Below are 15,359 nucleotides of genomic sequence, written 5' to 3'. Positions count from 1 at the left end.
ACGAGGAGACTCTCAGTTCTGCTTTTCATCCTTGGTGAGTGGGATTTTCAAGCTGTTTGTCTCTTTCCAGTCTGGATTTGAATGTTGAGTTTCTCAGGCGCTGATGGGTTCTTCCTCTCCCACTTTCTGCATCTCTTCCCGCAGCAGCCCAAAGATGGGCCCTGGCCCAGGTTTTCCAGCTCCCTCAGATCACGTGTGTGGAAGGAGAAAGGATCTTGATCTCATGCAGCCAAAATGCCACTGCCCACAACTCAATGTCTTGGTACAAACAGCCCCGGCAGGGCCCTGGGGTGCCGAGCTTTCTAGGGACTGGGTATGACGGCTCCTCCACTGCTGGAGAATTCACCGTGGCTGTTGACAAGTCCTCCCGCTCCACCAGCCTCACCCGAGATGGCGTGAGCGATGCTGGCATCTACTACTGTGCAGTGAGAGACACAGAGAGGGGAACTCAGCTGCCAGCTGTGCAGAAACCCTGCGCAAGGGCTTCCTGCCAACTGCATTCACAGTACAGCTGCATTCCCCGGCCAAGCTGCACTTATTGACTTCCTGCTTCTGCGCGTGGGCACCAATGACACTGCCAAGAATGATCTTGAGTGGATCACTGCAGACTATGTGGCTCTGGAAAAAGAGATAAAGGAGTTTGAAGCACAAGTGGTGTTCTCATCCATCCTCCCTGTTCAGGGAAAAGGCCCAGGTAGGGACCGTCGCATTGCGGAAGTAAATGCCTGGTTACGCAGGTGGTGTCGAAGGGAGGGCTTTGGATTTTTCGATCATGGGATGTTGTTCCAGAAAGAAGGATTACTAGGAAGAGACGGGATTCATCTAACGAAGACAGGGAAGAGTATCTTCGCAGACAGGCTGGCTAACCTAGTGAGGAGGGCTTTAAACTAGTTTCGACGGGGGACGGGGACCTAAGCCCGAAGGTTAGGGGGAAAGAGGGACACCACAAGGAAGCAGAAGGAGGAGGGTGCAGCAGGGGAGGCTTCCCGATTCATACTGCGAAAGTAGGCCAGTCGGCTACTTATCTCAAGTGCCTGTACACAAATGCAAGAAGCCTGGGAAACAAGCAGGAAGAACTGGAAGTCCTGGCACAGTCAAGAAACTACGACATGATTGGAATAACTGAGACTTGGTGGAATAACTCTCACAATTGGAACGCTGTCATGGATGGGTATAAACTGTTCAGGAAGAAAAGGCAGGGGCGAAAGGGGGGACGAGTTGCACTGTATGTAAGAGAGCACTATGACTGCTCTGAGCTCCAGTATGAAACTGGAGATAAGCCAGTTGAGAGTCTCTGGGTTAAGCTTAGAAGCAAGAACAATAAGCGTGATGTCATGGTGGGTGTCTGTTACAGACCACCAGACCAGGAGGATGAGGTAGATGAGGCTTTCTTTACTCAACTAGGGAAAGTTTCCAGTTCACAGGACCTGATTCTCATGGGAGACTTCAATCACCCTGACATCTGCTGGAAGAGCAATACAGCAGAGCACAAACAATCCAGGAAGTTTGTGGAGAGTGTCGCAGACAATTTCCTGGTGCAAGTGCTGGAGCAACCAACTAGGTGCCATGCTTCTCTTGACCTGCTGCTCACAAACAGGGAAGATTTGGTAGGGGAAGTAGAAGTGGGTGGCAACCTAGGCAGCAGTGACCATGAGATGGTCAAGTTCAGGATCCTGATGAAAGGAAGAAAGGAGAACAGCAGGATACGGACCATGGACTTCAGAAAAGCGGACTCTGACTCCCTCAGGGAAGTGATGGGCAGGATTCCCTGGGAGGCTAATATGAGGGGGAAAGGAACCCAGGAGAGCTGGCTGTATTTTAAAGAGACCTTATTGACGGCACAAGAGCAAACCATCCCAATGTGCAGAAAGAATAGCAAATATGGTAGGCGTCCAGCTTGGCTTAACAAAGATGTCCTTGGCGAACTTAAACACAAAAAAGAAGCTTACAAGAAGTGGAAGCTTGGTCAGATGACTAGGGAGGATTATATAAACACTGCTCAAACGTGCAGGAATGAAATCAGGAAGGCCAAAGCGCAATTGGAGTTGCAGCTAGCAAGGGAAGTGAAGGGGAACAAGAAGGGTTTCTACAGGCATGTGGCCAACAAGAGGAAGGTTCGGGAAAGTGTGGGCCCCTTAGAGAATGAGGGAGGCGACCTAGTGACGGAGGATGTGGAGAAAGCTGAGGTACTCAATGCCTTTTTTGCCTCTGTCTTCACAGACAAGATCAGCTCCCAGACTGCCGTACTGGGTGGCACAGAATGGGAAGCAGGCGAACATCCCGCAGTGCTGAAGGAACGGGTTCAATACTATTTATAAGGACTGGACATTCACAAATCCATGGGGCCGGATGCAATGCACCCGAGGGTGCTGAGGGAGTTGGCTGAGGTGATTTCAGAGCCATTGGCTATTATCTTTGAAAGCTCGTGGCAACAGGGGGAGGTCCCTGAGGACTGGAAAAAGCAAATATAGTGCCCATCTTCAAAAAAGGGAGGAAAGAGGATCCAGGGAACTACAGACCGGTCAGCCTCACCTCAATCCCTGGAAAAATCATGGAGCAGGTCCTTAAGGAATCCATTTTAAGGCACTTGGAAGAGAGGAAGGTGATCAGGAACAGTAAAGACGGATTCACCAAGGGAAAGTCATGTCTGACCAACCTGATTGCTTTCTATGATGAGGTGACTGGCTCTGTGGATGTAGGGAAGGTGGTGGATGTGATATACCTTGACTTTAGCAAAGCTTTTGATACTGTCTCTCACAGTATTCTTATCAGCAAGTTAAAGAAGTATGGGTTGGATGAATGGACTATAAAATGGATAGAGAACTGGCTAGAGCATAGGGCTCAATGAGTAGTGATCAATGGCTCCATGTCTAGCTGGCAACCTGTCACAAGCGGAGTTCCCCAGGGGTCGGTCCTGGGGCCCGTTTTGTTCAACATCTTTGTTAATGATCTGGAAGATGGGGTAGTTTGCACCCTCAGCAAGTTTGCGGATGACACTAGTCCAACCCCCTGCTCAAAGCAGGACTAAACTCAGCTATATCATCCCAGCCAGGGCTTTGACAAGCCTCAGCTTAAAAACCTCTAAAGATGGAGATTCCACCACCTCCCTAGGTAACCCATTCCAGTGCTTCACCACCCTCCTAGGGAAAAACTTTTTCCTAATGTCCAACTTAGACCTCCCCAACTGCAACTTGAGACCATTGCTCCTTGTTCTGTCATCTGCCACCACCGAGAACAGCCTAGCTCCATCCTCCCTGGAACCCCCTTTCAGGTAGTTAAAGGCTGCTATCAAATCCCCCCTCATTCTTCTCTTTTGCAGACTAAACAAGCCCAGTTCCCTTAGCCTCTCTTCATAAGTCCTGTGCTCAAGCCCCCTAACAATTTTTGTTGTCCTCCGCTGGACTCTCTCCAACTTGTCTACATCCTTTTTGTAGTGGGGGGCCCAAAACTGGACACAATACTCTAAATGCAGCCATACCAATGCCGAATAGAGGGGAATAATCACTTCCCACGTCCTGCTGGCAATGCCCCTCCTAATGCAGCCCAATATGCTATTAGCCTTCTTGACAACCAGGGCACACTGCTGACTCATATCCAGCTTTTTATCCACTGTTACCCCCAGGTCCTTTTCTGCAGAACTGCTTCCTAGCTCGTCGGTCCCCAGTCTGTAGCTGTGCATGGGATTCTTCCTTCCTAAGTGGATGACTCTGCACTTTTCTTTGTTGAACCTCATTAGATTTCTTTTGGCCCAATCCTCCATGTTGTTTAGGTCCTTCTGTATCCTATCCCTACCTTCCAGGATATCTACCACTCCCCCAGCTTAGTGTCATCCACAAACTTTCTGAGGGTGCAATCTACCCCATCTTCCAGATCATTAATGAAGATGTTGAACAAAACCGGCCCCAGGAATGGAGACAGGAGAGTTTCTCCCACTGACATAGCTACTGCTGCTCGTTGGTGCTCGAGTATTTAAACTGACGGTAGAGCTCTGTCCCATCAGCGACGCTGCTGTAAGCTGTGTAGTGGAGCCAGCATGTGATAACCCCAACACGGCCCCTTCTCCCTTCCAACAGCACCTCTCATGCATGGGGAAAACTCCTTGAGAAAATGCAAATAGACACTTCATTATTGTCCTTCTAACCTGACCTTAAAAATCCCCTGTTGTGATATTTACAGAACACAGCCTGCTGATCATGGCTGAGCAAATGACAAGCTGTCACAATTCCTCTTTTTTCCTTTTCCCTGTCTCTCTTACCCGCATAAAAACCTCCAAACAATTCATATCATTAAACATAACTGGGACAATTCTTCACCACATTCATTTGTTCGTATGTTGCATCCTCACCCTCTCCTTTAACACAAACACAGAGCAGCACCTACACTGATAAAAATGAATCCCTGCCAAAGAAACTATTCTACTGCACACACAATAATCCCTCTGCAGAGAGGATGAGAGAAAGAACAAACATATGACAAAGGTTCCACCACTGGAAGAATCTAAGATGCTGTCGTGATAAAGATGGGTAAGAGCCTGTATAGAATAGAGTTGAAGAAATTAGAAGAGGATAGGAGAAGAAACTGGAATAGAGTAGGATAGAGTAGAACATCCCCTTTGTCTGTTCATCTTTGGATTGTAAGATCTTGAAGGCAGACATTTTCTCTTTCTGAGTTCTGCACTGCACAGTGAGGACCTGATCCCAACAGGCATGAAAATGATGTCAATATAAACTACTACGAATGAAAGGGAGTAATGGGGTGACATGCAGTAAAGCGGCGACAGTGGAAGGAAGGGTGAGCATAGAAGGTATAAAAAGGATGTTATTTTTTTTGGTTTCACTAACTCATTGGCATTATTTCTCTCCCCTACCCCAGGATTGAGTCCACTGTGGGGTTGGTCAACCACACTGTGGTGACTCATTTCATCCTTTTAGGAATCCACCACACTGACAGCATTCAGACCATCCTCTTCGTCGTCGTCTTAGCTTTCTACGTCTGCACCCTGCTGGGCAACCTGCTCATCTTATCAGCCATCCTCACTGACTCCTGCCTGCACACCCCCATGTACTTCTTCTTAGTATGCTCTATAAGAACTGAATAGATAGAAGATGGTTGAATGGAAAAGAAGAAAGAACAATTAAATTGAGTAGCATCAAATAGAATTGATGAAATATTAGAGTCCTGATTCTCCACTCACTTTCACCTAATTTATGATGGTTAGAAAAGTTTACCCTTGTAGATTAAGTTGTGGTGTGCTAAGGAATAAACAACCATAATTTATTGAGATTGCTAATCTGGCTGCATTATCTCTATGCTTCCAGGAATGACCCAGACTCGTATGGAAATGGAGAATCGCACTGTGGTGTCAGAATTCATTTTGTTAGGGATCCCCAACACCAAAGGCCATGAGACCATCCTTTTCATCGGCTTCTTAGCTTTCTACCTCTGCACCCTACTGGGCAACCTGCTCATTTTATCAGCCATCCTCGCGGACTCCCGCCTGCACACCCCCATGTACTTCTTCCTCTGCAATCTCTCTGTGGTGGACCTTGGATTCGCCTCAGTCAGCACCCCTAAATTGCTGGTCAGTCTCTGGGCCAAGAGTAGAACCATCTCGCTGGGCGGGTGCATGTCTCAGGTCTTCTTCTTCCAGTTCCTAGGCAGCACCGAGTGCCTGCTCTGCACTGTCATGGCCTTTGACAGGTACGTGGCCATCTGCCACCCGCTGCGCTACCTGATCATCATGAACTGGAGGGTGTGCGCCATCCTGGCTGCCGGCACCTGGATCACCGGTTCCTTTCACGCCACCATTTTCACCAGCCTGACTGTCACGCTGCCCTACTGCGGGCCCAATGTGATAGACTTTTACTTCTGTGACATCTTCCCGGTGACCAAGCTGGCCTGCGCGGACACATACATCATCGAGACAGTGAGCTTCACCAATAATGGCCTGGTGCCCATGACCTGCTTCTTTCTCATCCTCCTATCCTACGTCCGCATCGTATTCTCCATCCTGAAGATGAACTCAGCCGAAGGGCGACGCAAAGCAGCCTCCACTTGCGCCTCACATCTGACGGTGGTGACGCTGTTCTTTGGGCCCTGCACTATCATCTACACGCAGCCACAGCTGAGCAAAGTGGTGGCGACCGCTCTGCAGATCTCTGCCGATGCGGTAGCGCCCATGCTGAACCCGGTCATCTACACACTGAGGAACAAGGAGGTGAAAGGGGCTCTGCGGAAACAGAGGGGATCAGATGACTGCACGTTGATGTGCTGCATCTGCAGAAGTAGCATGTGGATGAGCATTGAAATATGTCTATGAATTCATCTGCATAGCTCTTATATGGCTTATGTGAGAGTCTGTCTCTCTCCTTCTGTGTAGAGCCCTACCTGTATATCTGGAGCTCTACAAATCATAGAAGTGCTCCTAAAAGCATCTAGCTGTCTTGGACATGCTTTCAGGCTGATATTTTCAAAGCTGCCTAAAGGATAGGGATACTTAGTCTGCATTACAATTAATAGGAATTGGAGAACCAAATCTTCTAGCTGACTTTGAAAATCTCAGCCTCATTGCACAAATCTACAGAAATCTACAGAAGCCAGGACAGCATCTTCTACAAACTCAAAAAAAGGAAAAAAAAAATGATTCCCTTCATCAGCTGGCACGGACCCAAAGTCAGCAGCACCTGACCTATCGAGGAGTCTTAGTGCATCCCACTAGGCACCTCATCCTCTTTGTAAATCTAGAGCTTAGGCCAACTTTTAAAAGATATTTAGGCACCAGTGGGATCTTTCAAAAACACCTAGCTCCCAGGGAGAACTGGGTTTCTTAATGGCTTTTGAAAATGGGCTTACTCTGCTAAGTCACTTTGGTGGTTTTGTAAATGTTACCCTCTACTCAGACAGAGAGATAGAAAGAGAAATCAAAAAGGAAGAAAACATGCTAATAGGAGATTTAATGGATGTGAGAACTCTACACTCCTCACAGGCACTGTATTTTGGACTTCTTGTACATATGTATTGTGTCTTCTGCATCCGTTGCATTTGAATTTTGAGCAACATTCAATGTGTATAAAACCTAAACCTAGGACTAAAATGAGGGGTGTTTTTTGTTTTTCACCCTCAGCTGTTTTATTGGAACTTGTCTCTAAGTTGCCTGTGTTTCTTCTTGGTGTGCAAATTAAAAATAAAGCTGAAAACCAGTGTGTGGCGAGGACTGGACCCATTTATGAGACTGGCAAATACAAAGTGAAATTTAAGAAAACAATAAAAACATGAAAGGAAAAAAAAGTTGGACTTGGAGGCTGGGGTTTCCAAAGGGCCCAAGGAAGTTAAAAGTCCATGGGAATTAGACACCTAGCTCCCTTTAGGCCTCTTTGAAATTCCCAGCCGAAAGCGGAAGTGTGATATTATGTTCATTTGTTTTTGCAGAGGGTGAGTTTAACGGTTATATACCACTTACGTCCTAAAATATTTATTATATTTGCACACTTAGCCTGAAAAACTGATCACCACAAGACATTATTGAGATCAACAGCTTAGTAGATTTCAGAAAAGGATCAGACATTTACATGAATCATGAACATTGTGAGTTGTATAAACCCCCTCATCATTGTCGTCAAGAACTAGTTGTACATTTTCCTTTGAAGCTTTTCTTTGATGGAAAATTGGGTTTTCAAGGGACCTGCACAGGGGTAAACATCACCCTCTAGATGGGAAAGGGAGCTTCTGCAACTGAAAACCTGCTTACAACAACACACAATCAGCTGGGCACTAAGGAAAGTAATTCTACTGGGCCAGAAATGTATAGAAATCTCACTGCATGTAGCGATGGCCACTTTGACATCACTTGGCGATCTGAACCACTGACTCCAGCGGAGCTACGGCTGGTTCACTCCAGTTGGGAATCTGGTCCATGGACTCCAGTGCATGTAGAGCAGATTCACAGCAGTCAGGGATCTATCCTATTTAACGCCGTGTGGATCTCTAACAATGCCTAGAGCTCTGGCTCCATTGTGGCAAGTACTGTGCAGGGTCAGTCCTTGCCCTAAGGAGCTGATGCTCTAAATTGCCAAAAGACGCATCATTATCCCCATTTTACAGATGGGAAACTAAGGCACACACACATCAAATGACATAGGGAGTCTACAGCGGAGTTGGGAACTGAGACGGGCTGTCTGGAGTCCCACTCCAGCACCCTCACCACAGATCTAGCCTCCCTTGTGAAATATTGAACATGGTCTTTTGTAGCACTGAAGGGCCTGTCCAGGATCCCTGTCAAGGTTCATGGCCCCATTGTGCAGAGTGTGGCACTAGACCGAGAGACAGAGTGTGCTCCAAAGACGGGACGTGCTGACGGGAGACAAGACGTGTTCATGTGGCATAGCAGGGGCTGGAGTGGGGGTTTACAAAAATAAGACCACGGGGTGACATACGTAATTTTCTTTGTATGAGCTGAAGAGCGTGGACAGTTCCAAGGGGTGGGATTAGGGCATGGACGAACCAATGGGCTGATGCAGTTTGGCCATTGCTATGTCCCTAAAGAACGTCAAACACACTGAATTCTTCCCTGGGATCCCTTCTTATAGGATCCTGAAATTCTGTTTTTCCTTTTCCTTTTTGCATTAGGACATAAGAGCCACAGTCATGGCCCAGGACCCCATTGTGCCACAGAACAAAGACATAGCTCCTGCCCCACGATGCTAATCCCATGCCCCACCCCTCCAGTGGTCAGAATGGCTTGTCTGTGGCCCCTGTGACTGCAGCCCCACCTCCAACCAGGCCTGAATGAATTTAGCCTTGCCTCCCTGGCTTTTGTGCAGCCAGAAAATAACCCTGATGGAGAAATGAATGCCAAGTGACTTGACCAAGGTCATACAGTGAGTCTGTGGCAGAGATGGAAAAAGAACCCAGGAGTCCTGACCCCCCCACCTCACCCTGCTCTTACCACATGAAAGAGAAATGCAATCCAAGAGTCACGCATGCCAAGCTGTGCTTCTCTAGCCATAAGAGTATTGGAACAAACGCCCCCAGCAGAAGGGCTCGAAACCAGGAGTTCAAGCTTTAGACCCCTACGCTCCTCCCAGAGCCACGTATAGACCTAGGAGTCCTGAGAACCATCTCCAAGTCATCCAGTTCTCAGGCAACTCCTGCTGAAGGCAGCATAAATCACAGCTCAGGCCTGGGCAGTTTCCTGCCCCCCTGGTCTCATCAGGGTGTCTTTCATCTCCTTGTTCCTCAGTGTCTATCTGAGGGGGTTGAGGGGTGGGGGTCTGTTTCTATGACTCATTTGTTTACATTTCTCCTTCAGCTCTGACGTAGCTTTTCTCTTTGCAGTGTCTTATAACCTTGCACCTTGTTTCTGCCATTCCTCCTCTTCACTCCCCCCGCCCGGCCCCTTGTGTATTTCTCTTCCTCAAGGTCGCTCACAGCTGCGCCAATATTAAGCTGTTGACTTTTGCTGTGTTTTTAAGCACATGATGATGATGCCTCCAGGGGACATTATGAGAAGCCTGGTTTGGGCAAAGTGAAGATGACCCACGTATTTCTTTAGTGAGGAGAGCCCGGGGGGCCTTGCTTGAATGGAGCACTCCTGCAGATTGCACCTGGTGCTGGCAAAGATCAGTACACGAAAGTGCCTTGCTTAATTTAATGCACCAATTCTGACAGAACACTGCTCTGGCTGGTATCTCAGGCCCAGCCTCTCCCCACATGCAGCCCCCCGCCAGTCAGTCTGAGTCCAGTGCTCTGCTAGAGGATGCTGCTTTACAGAGCGTGGAGTGAGCGACCCACTCGGATGTGCTTGGAGTCAGTGCTAATCCCAATGTCCCAGGAAAGTTCTCGGGGGCACTGTGCTGGAGGGAAGAGGGTGGGGGGCTCAGTAGATAGCCCTGTTCTCTCTGGGCATGTCTACACAGGGATCAAAAACCTGCAGCTGACCTATGCCAGCCGTGGCTGTGTGGCAAGTCTTTTATCCCTGTGTAGACGTACTCTCTGAGTCAGGGTGAATGCAGTGCTTGGGTCATTAGCCATGGCCATTGGCGAGGTCATGGCACATTTCGATCAAAAGAGAGGTTTGAACCTTCATTTCCTGGCTAAATTCTAACACAGACACTGCTTTACATTGTAGGTACAGAGACAGCTCTAACGTAAGGCAGGTCATATCCCCAGCTGGCAAAACTCACCAGAGCACCAGTGCAGTTAATGCCCCTAGGTCTTTGTACACTGAGCAAATTCACTTTAACTTTTGGCTGCAATGTGTAGACGCCAAGGTGCATGTCTGTCAGACTACATGTGAGCAGGTCTCCTTTCAAAGCAAGGTTGGGTGGGAAAAGGTTTTCCCATCTCATGAGACTTTTTGACATTTTGAAATTTGTCAGAACGGAAAAAAGCAAAATCTCAACAGTGTAAACTGCAAAAAATTCACTTGGGGGAAAATAAATGTTTTATTCTGATCATTTCAAAGTTTTTCAGTCCATATTGACCTTCTCCCTTTTTAAAATGTCTAAACCAAGAGCTGTTTTCACTCTAAAACCTTACAACTTTCTGGTGTGACAAGATTGGAACGGGATGCTTCGACAATCTAGAAAAATTTTATACAAAAATCTATTTTTTTGGGTCAGGTGTTTCATTGAACCAACACTGTTTAATGAGCAGTTCTGTTTTAGAAAAATTGGCATTATCCTGCCAAGAACATGCCCTCCCCCCAAAAAAACAAAACAAAACAAAAAAAACAACAACGAAAGAGATCCACATACACAAAACACCAGAAATTTCCTGACCAGCTTAATTTCAAAGGTTCTTTTTCCTGGCATCTGGCTGAGCTAGGTGAAGGGTTAGGGGAAGTGTGAGGAACCTTGGAAAGATACCATTTCTACTTGAGTGCATGCATCGCTCTGGGTTCCTCCATGGCCCCTCATTTACACCAGCACATCTAACCTCACTCCTGTGAGGGACGGAAGGGTTTTCATCCCCATTTCACAGGCTGAGCAGCAGAGAGGTTGTCAGGGATTTTCATAGAGCCCCAATGGACTTGATGCCTCCTTTGACATGCCCTATGTAACTCACCCAAAGTCACCCAGGCAGTCTGTGCAAATCTTGAACCCAAGTCTCCCGAGTTGCAATCTGCCCACAACAGCAAGTTGTGTTGCTCCTACAAATGGCAGGAACTCTGCTACACGTCACTGAGCGCTGCATACTGGCAGCTTGTCTGTTAACATGCCATGTGCACACACCCGGGCACGTTTCTTTCAAAGAGAGATCCTGGAATGCAGCCCAGCACTGCGACCGCACGAGCAGCCTTTGCAGGAGGAAAGGTCTCTGCATCTTTTTGAAGAACCCTGGCCCAGATCCTTCACTGATGAAAATGACCCCAAGGGATGCAGCCCTTTTCTCTGAATGCCATGGCTCTTGGCTGCTCGCAATCTGGGCAGCGTTCAGCCTGCAGACCTAGAGGTGAAAGGCTTCCTAGGAGAGCTTCAAGTCAAGTGCCCCAGGTCTAGGCCAGCCTGGCAGATCTCATTTATACTTATTGCCTCTATTATGGTAGCGCCTGGAGGCCCAACGGAGACCGGAGCCCTGTTCTGCCATGGGCTGCACAGACAAACAGTACCAGCGAGATCAGGATCCCACCTGGCCGGGTGCCACCCAGACACACAGAGCCACAGAGATCAGGACACCGGCGTGCCAGTGCTGCACAGACAAACAATAACAGAGTCGGGACCATCACGGGGTCTACTCACCGCTAGGGTGCCTGGGGAGTCTCACCTTCCAGGCCCAGCACCTCCTTCTGCTGCTCATCCATGCACCCTGCCATGTCTCTGAAACTCAGAGTGCTCTATCTTCGTGGGTTGTCCCTCTGGCCAGGTCATTTAAATCCTCCCCTTCCAGGGTAGGAAAGTCTCAGCAGACAAAACAGCCTTCTGCTCCATGGCCAGGTCTGTGCCGCTGCCCCAGTGGGTGGGGTGGGAACCCAGGCCCACCCACTACTGCAGGGTCCAGCCCAGGGCAACCCTCTGTCTAGCAACGATGGGCTGCTTGCTGCTAGCCCCTCTCATTATTTCCCTGGAGCTCTGCCGGCTCACCCCCTCTCTGGGCTTACCAGACCATACTCCCTCTTTCCAGGGACTCACTGCTTCACTCCATAGCCCCAAACACCCCCTGCCCCTTCTCCCAGAGAGTGGTGGCTGCCAACTTCCTGGCTTTATACCAGCCCCACCTGTTCCTTCCCAGCTGGGCTCCATCAACCTTTCCAGCCCTGCTTCTCCACAGGTGCATGTTAATTAACCTAATTTAACCGGATTTGCCTTGCCTGGGCTGGATGTTCCCTTGTGCCAAGCACCGCACAGATGATCAGGGACTGGCACCCCTTTGTGGCAGGCACCGCTTAGACACACAGCAACAGACCCCCCTCACTTTGCCCGGCGCTTGGCAGACACACAGTAACAGAGACAGGAAACCCATTGTGCCGAGTGGTGCACAGACAGTTCCACCCCGGAGGAGCTCACAGTGTAGCTGGCAGCTGATGGAATCTAGTGGCTGAGTCAAAGCAATGGGTGAGGATTGGTGGGGTGGAAGGACAAGGTAACCATGTGATCATCTTTTCATAGCCTTTAGGGCCAGAACAGACCCTTGTGAGTCTTGCACTTTCAGGGTTAATTGCATTTCTACCCCCTTCGTGGCAGCCCCTTAGAGCCCACACCTCCGGTTGTCACCTCTCTTTGGGCGGAGAGCCATCTGCCTCTCCCTCTAGACCAGGGATTTCAGCTGAAAACCACCCTGCAATTTGCTGTGACTAGCTGCACAGGTCTGAGCACCTGTCGTTTGCGCTGTCTCAGGGACAAGGAGAAGAATGACCAGTCACCTACCAGATTTCACAGCGCACAGTCCATTTCTTTTAGGACAAAAGCATTACAGAGAGAATATACAGGGGTCCTGAATCCAAACTCCAAGTGTCCCTGCGAGTGACCCCCAAGGGGGTTATCGCTTATTCCGCTTCCCCCGTGGGAATGAAGCACCTGCCAGAAGCACCTTCAGCTCAGTACAATTGCATCCACTTGGGTCACTCACAGGAGCCCTCACTTCAGTTTCCCTCCTTCGTTCCCCATATAATGGAGGAATCCCCTGCATCAAAAGGTTTTCCCTGCAGGAGCCCCTCTCATGCTGCCAAGTATCACTTCAGCCTCCTGAGTTTGCCTCTTTCGCTAGCCACATCTGCCCTGGATTGGAAAGTGCCCGATTCCCCTCAGCTGTGGCTCCTTCTCTGATCGGAGGTGGGATGGGCGCAGGCTCTCCGGCCCAAGGGCGGGTGGCCCTGTCATGGCAGGAGTAGCTGGTACAGTCACAGTGGTAGAACATTGATGTGCAGACCAGCCATGGCACATTTATCCCTCATTCCGGACATGAGGGGAACAGAGAATTGGAGGTCTGACTGCAGACAAGTAGGCCTGCTGCTGTGACTTTCAATCTGATGCTGTCTCAGCTTCTGCAGCTAGCTGAATGGACAGACCTCATTGAGCAGGGCACACGAATGACCAGAGACTTGGTTAAGCGGCAAAGACGCTTGGCCTGGTTTCTTCCAAGCGAAGCACAATGCTATTGCCCCATAGAACTACAAGGACATGTACGCTCATCACAACAGAGCAGCTCAGTTAACGGTGGGACTTTCGGTTATCTTCTAGGCTGGACAAAGATGCCCCTACTAGGATCCCCTTCCTGTATACTGCTCCAACCAGGTTACACCATGCCTCTTTGATATCTGTTGCTGTTCCTTGCCTCCAAGCAAGCGTAACATCTTCAGCCATGCTCCTGTCTCTATTTAAAGGTCAGGGTGTCTCTGTTCTGTCTTTCATGATTGTGTTCATGCACTACTGCATCTTGGGGAGAGCTTGTCCTGCTTGTTTGGGGAGTACTGGGACGGTCTCCCCGGCTTACGCTTCTGTGATCACCCTATATTGGGGGAGTTGTGCTTTAACAATACTGCCTTTCTGCTACTGCTTCTAGGAACGCCAACACATTAACAATGCTGTGTTTACGTCGAATTCCTGCATGAGTCAGTGAACATGTAAGCAGCCAAGCAGTTGCTGTTTCCTATGGTCTGACTGTGGTTGAGGCCACACCTCTTGCATCTAGGCCCATTATACTAGGTCTCATGTCTCCGGCCCTCACTTTCTCTTATAGACGACAGACAGAGAAGAGTCAGTTTAGTTCTTTTATTGTACAAGGGTTTGGTAACATACACACAGTTATTGGGATATCCTAGAAAGTGCTAAAGCATGAGAAGGAGCAGGTGGAAAACATCCTCTGGGAGTGGAAGTTATTCTCCGGATACCGGTTTGGCTATAAATGTACAGGCTGGGTTTTCCCGAGACGTGATGTTAGGTACCCAAATCCCACAGACAGTGAATGGGAGTTGGGCACCTAACACCCTTAGGTGCTATTGTCAGTTACAAGTGGACACAGTGGATCAGACGCTGCACCGGACTAGGACTCTGGGGGGTTGGTTTCTAGGCTATTCTCTGCCATTTGCCCACTGAGCGAGTCCGGGGAGGTAGATGCATTTCGTTCTGCCTTAGTTTCCCCAGCTCTAACATGAGGATGAGGGCCTACGGCTGGAGTCACAAAGCTTCCACTTTAGGCACCTGAACCCCAGAATCCAGCCCTTCTGTGATTCACAAAACCCCGGCTCAGCTGCCTGCAGCCCTGTAGGTGCCTAAGTGTTTGCAGGAAAAAGGCCTTAGCCCCTGTGTTTCTGCCTAAGCCATGCCCTCCGTGGCCTCACACTGGGAAGCTGAGTGCCAAGGCCTCAGAGTGACGCAGGGAGCTGGTGAAGGGAGACATTCCCCTGCCTGACCTGCCTACAGGGCTGTCCAATAGACGAGGTGCCCAGATGCTTTTAAAAAAATCCCACTGGGCACCACAATATCTTGAGAAACTGGTGCTACACCACTGCTGAGAATGGGCAAGTAATAGGCCAGTGCTGGGCAATGTGGCTCAGGTTAGAGGGTTTCCCTTTGATGCCTGTTCCTCTGGAAAGAAGCCCAGGGATGAAATACACTACAAGAAACAAAAATTAATTACACCATTTCCTAACACTGGACTCCCAGGCTGACGTTGCCACCAGATACTTGTAGAATGGACGCATCATAGATGTGTGTGTGTGTCTAAGTCCCTCACTCTACAGGAAATGGATAAATAAAAGAGTCTGTTTTCCCTGCACCGTCTCACTGAGAACAAACCCCCATCATTAGCTGAATTCTCAGCAGCCACTAGTTCAAATCCCCCACCAGCCCAGTAGCACCCAGCTGTGGCGTCTGATAAAGGCCCTAACAAGAATTGGTCACAAGTTCCAAGAGTCTGTCCTT

General features: G+C 49.0%; 1 protein-coding gene across 1 annotated transcript; it reads left to right on the top strand.

Annotated features, from left to right (window-relative positions):
* Positions 1-5,335: 5,335 nt before the first annotated feature.
* LOC137164029 (olfactory receptor 10D3-like) lies at positions 5,336-6,319 on the top strand. Its single transcript, XM_067564612.1, has one exon. It carries the CDS (start codon positions 5,336-5,338, stop codon positions 6,317-6,319), a length of 984 nt encoding a protein of 327 aa, XP_067420713.1.
* Positions 6,320-15,359: the final 9,040 nt, after the last annotated feature.

Source organism: Emydura macquarii, unplaced genomic scaffold, assembly GCF_026122565.2.
Source record: "Emydura macquarii macquarii isolate MOO-44397 ecotype Brisbane River unplaced genomic scaffold, CSIRO-AGI_Emac_v2 contig_2654, whole genome shotgun sequence".
Taxonomy (NCBI): Eukaryota; Metazoa; Chordata; order Testudines; family Chelidae; genus Emydura; species Emydura macquarii.
Note: the sequence above shows the minus strand (reverse complement) of the source record. Positions and strands in the feature narration are given on the sequence as shown.

Excerpts from the sequence above, each read along its gene's own strand:
- LOC137164029 (XM_067564612.1), top strand. The coding sequence starts at position 5,336 with ATGGAAATGGAGAATCGCACTGTGGTGTCAGAATTCATTTTGTTAGGG.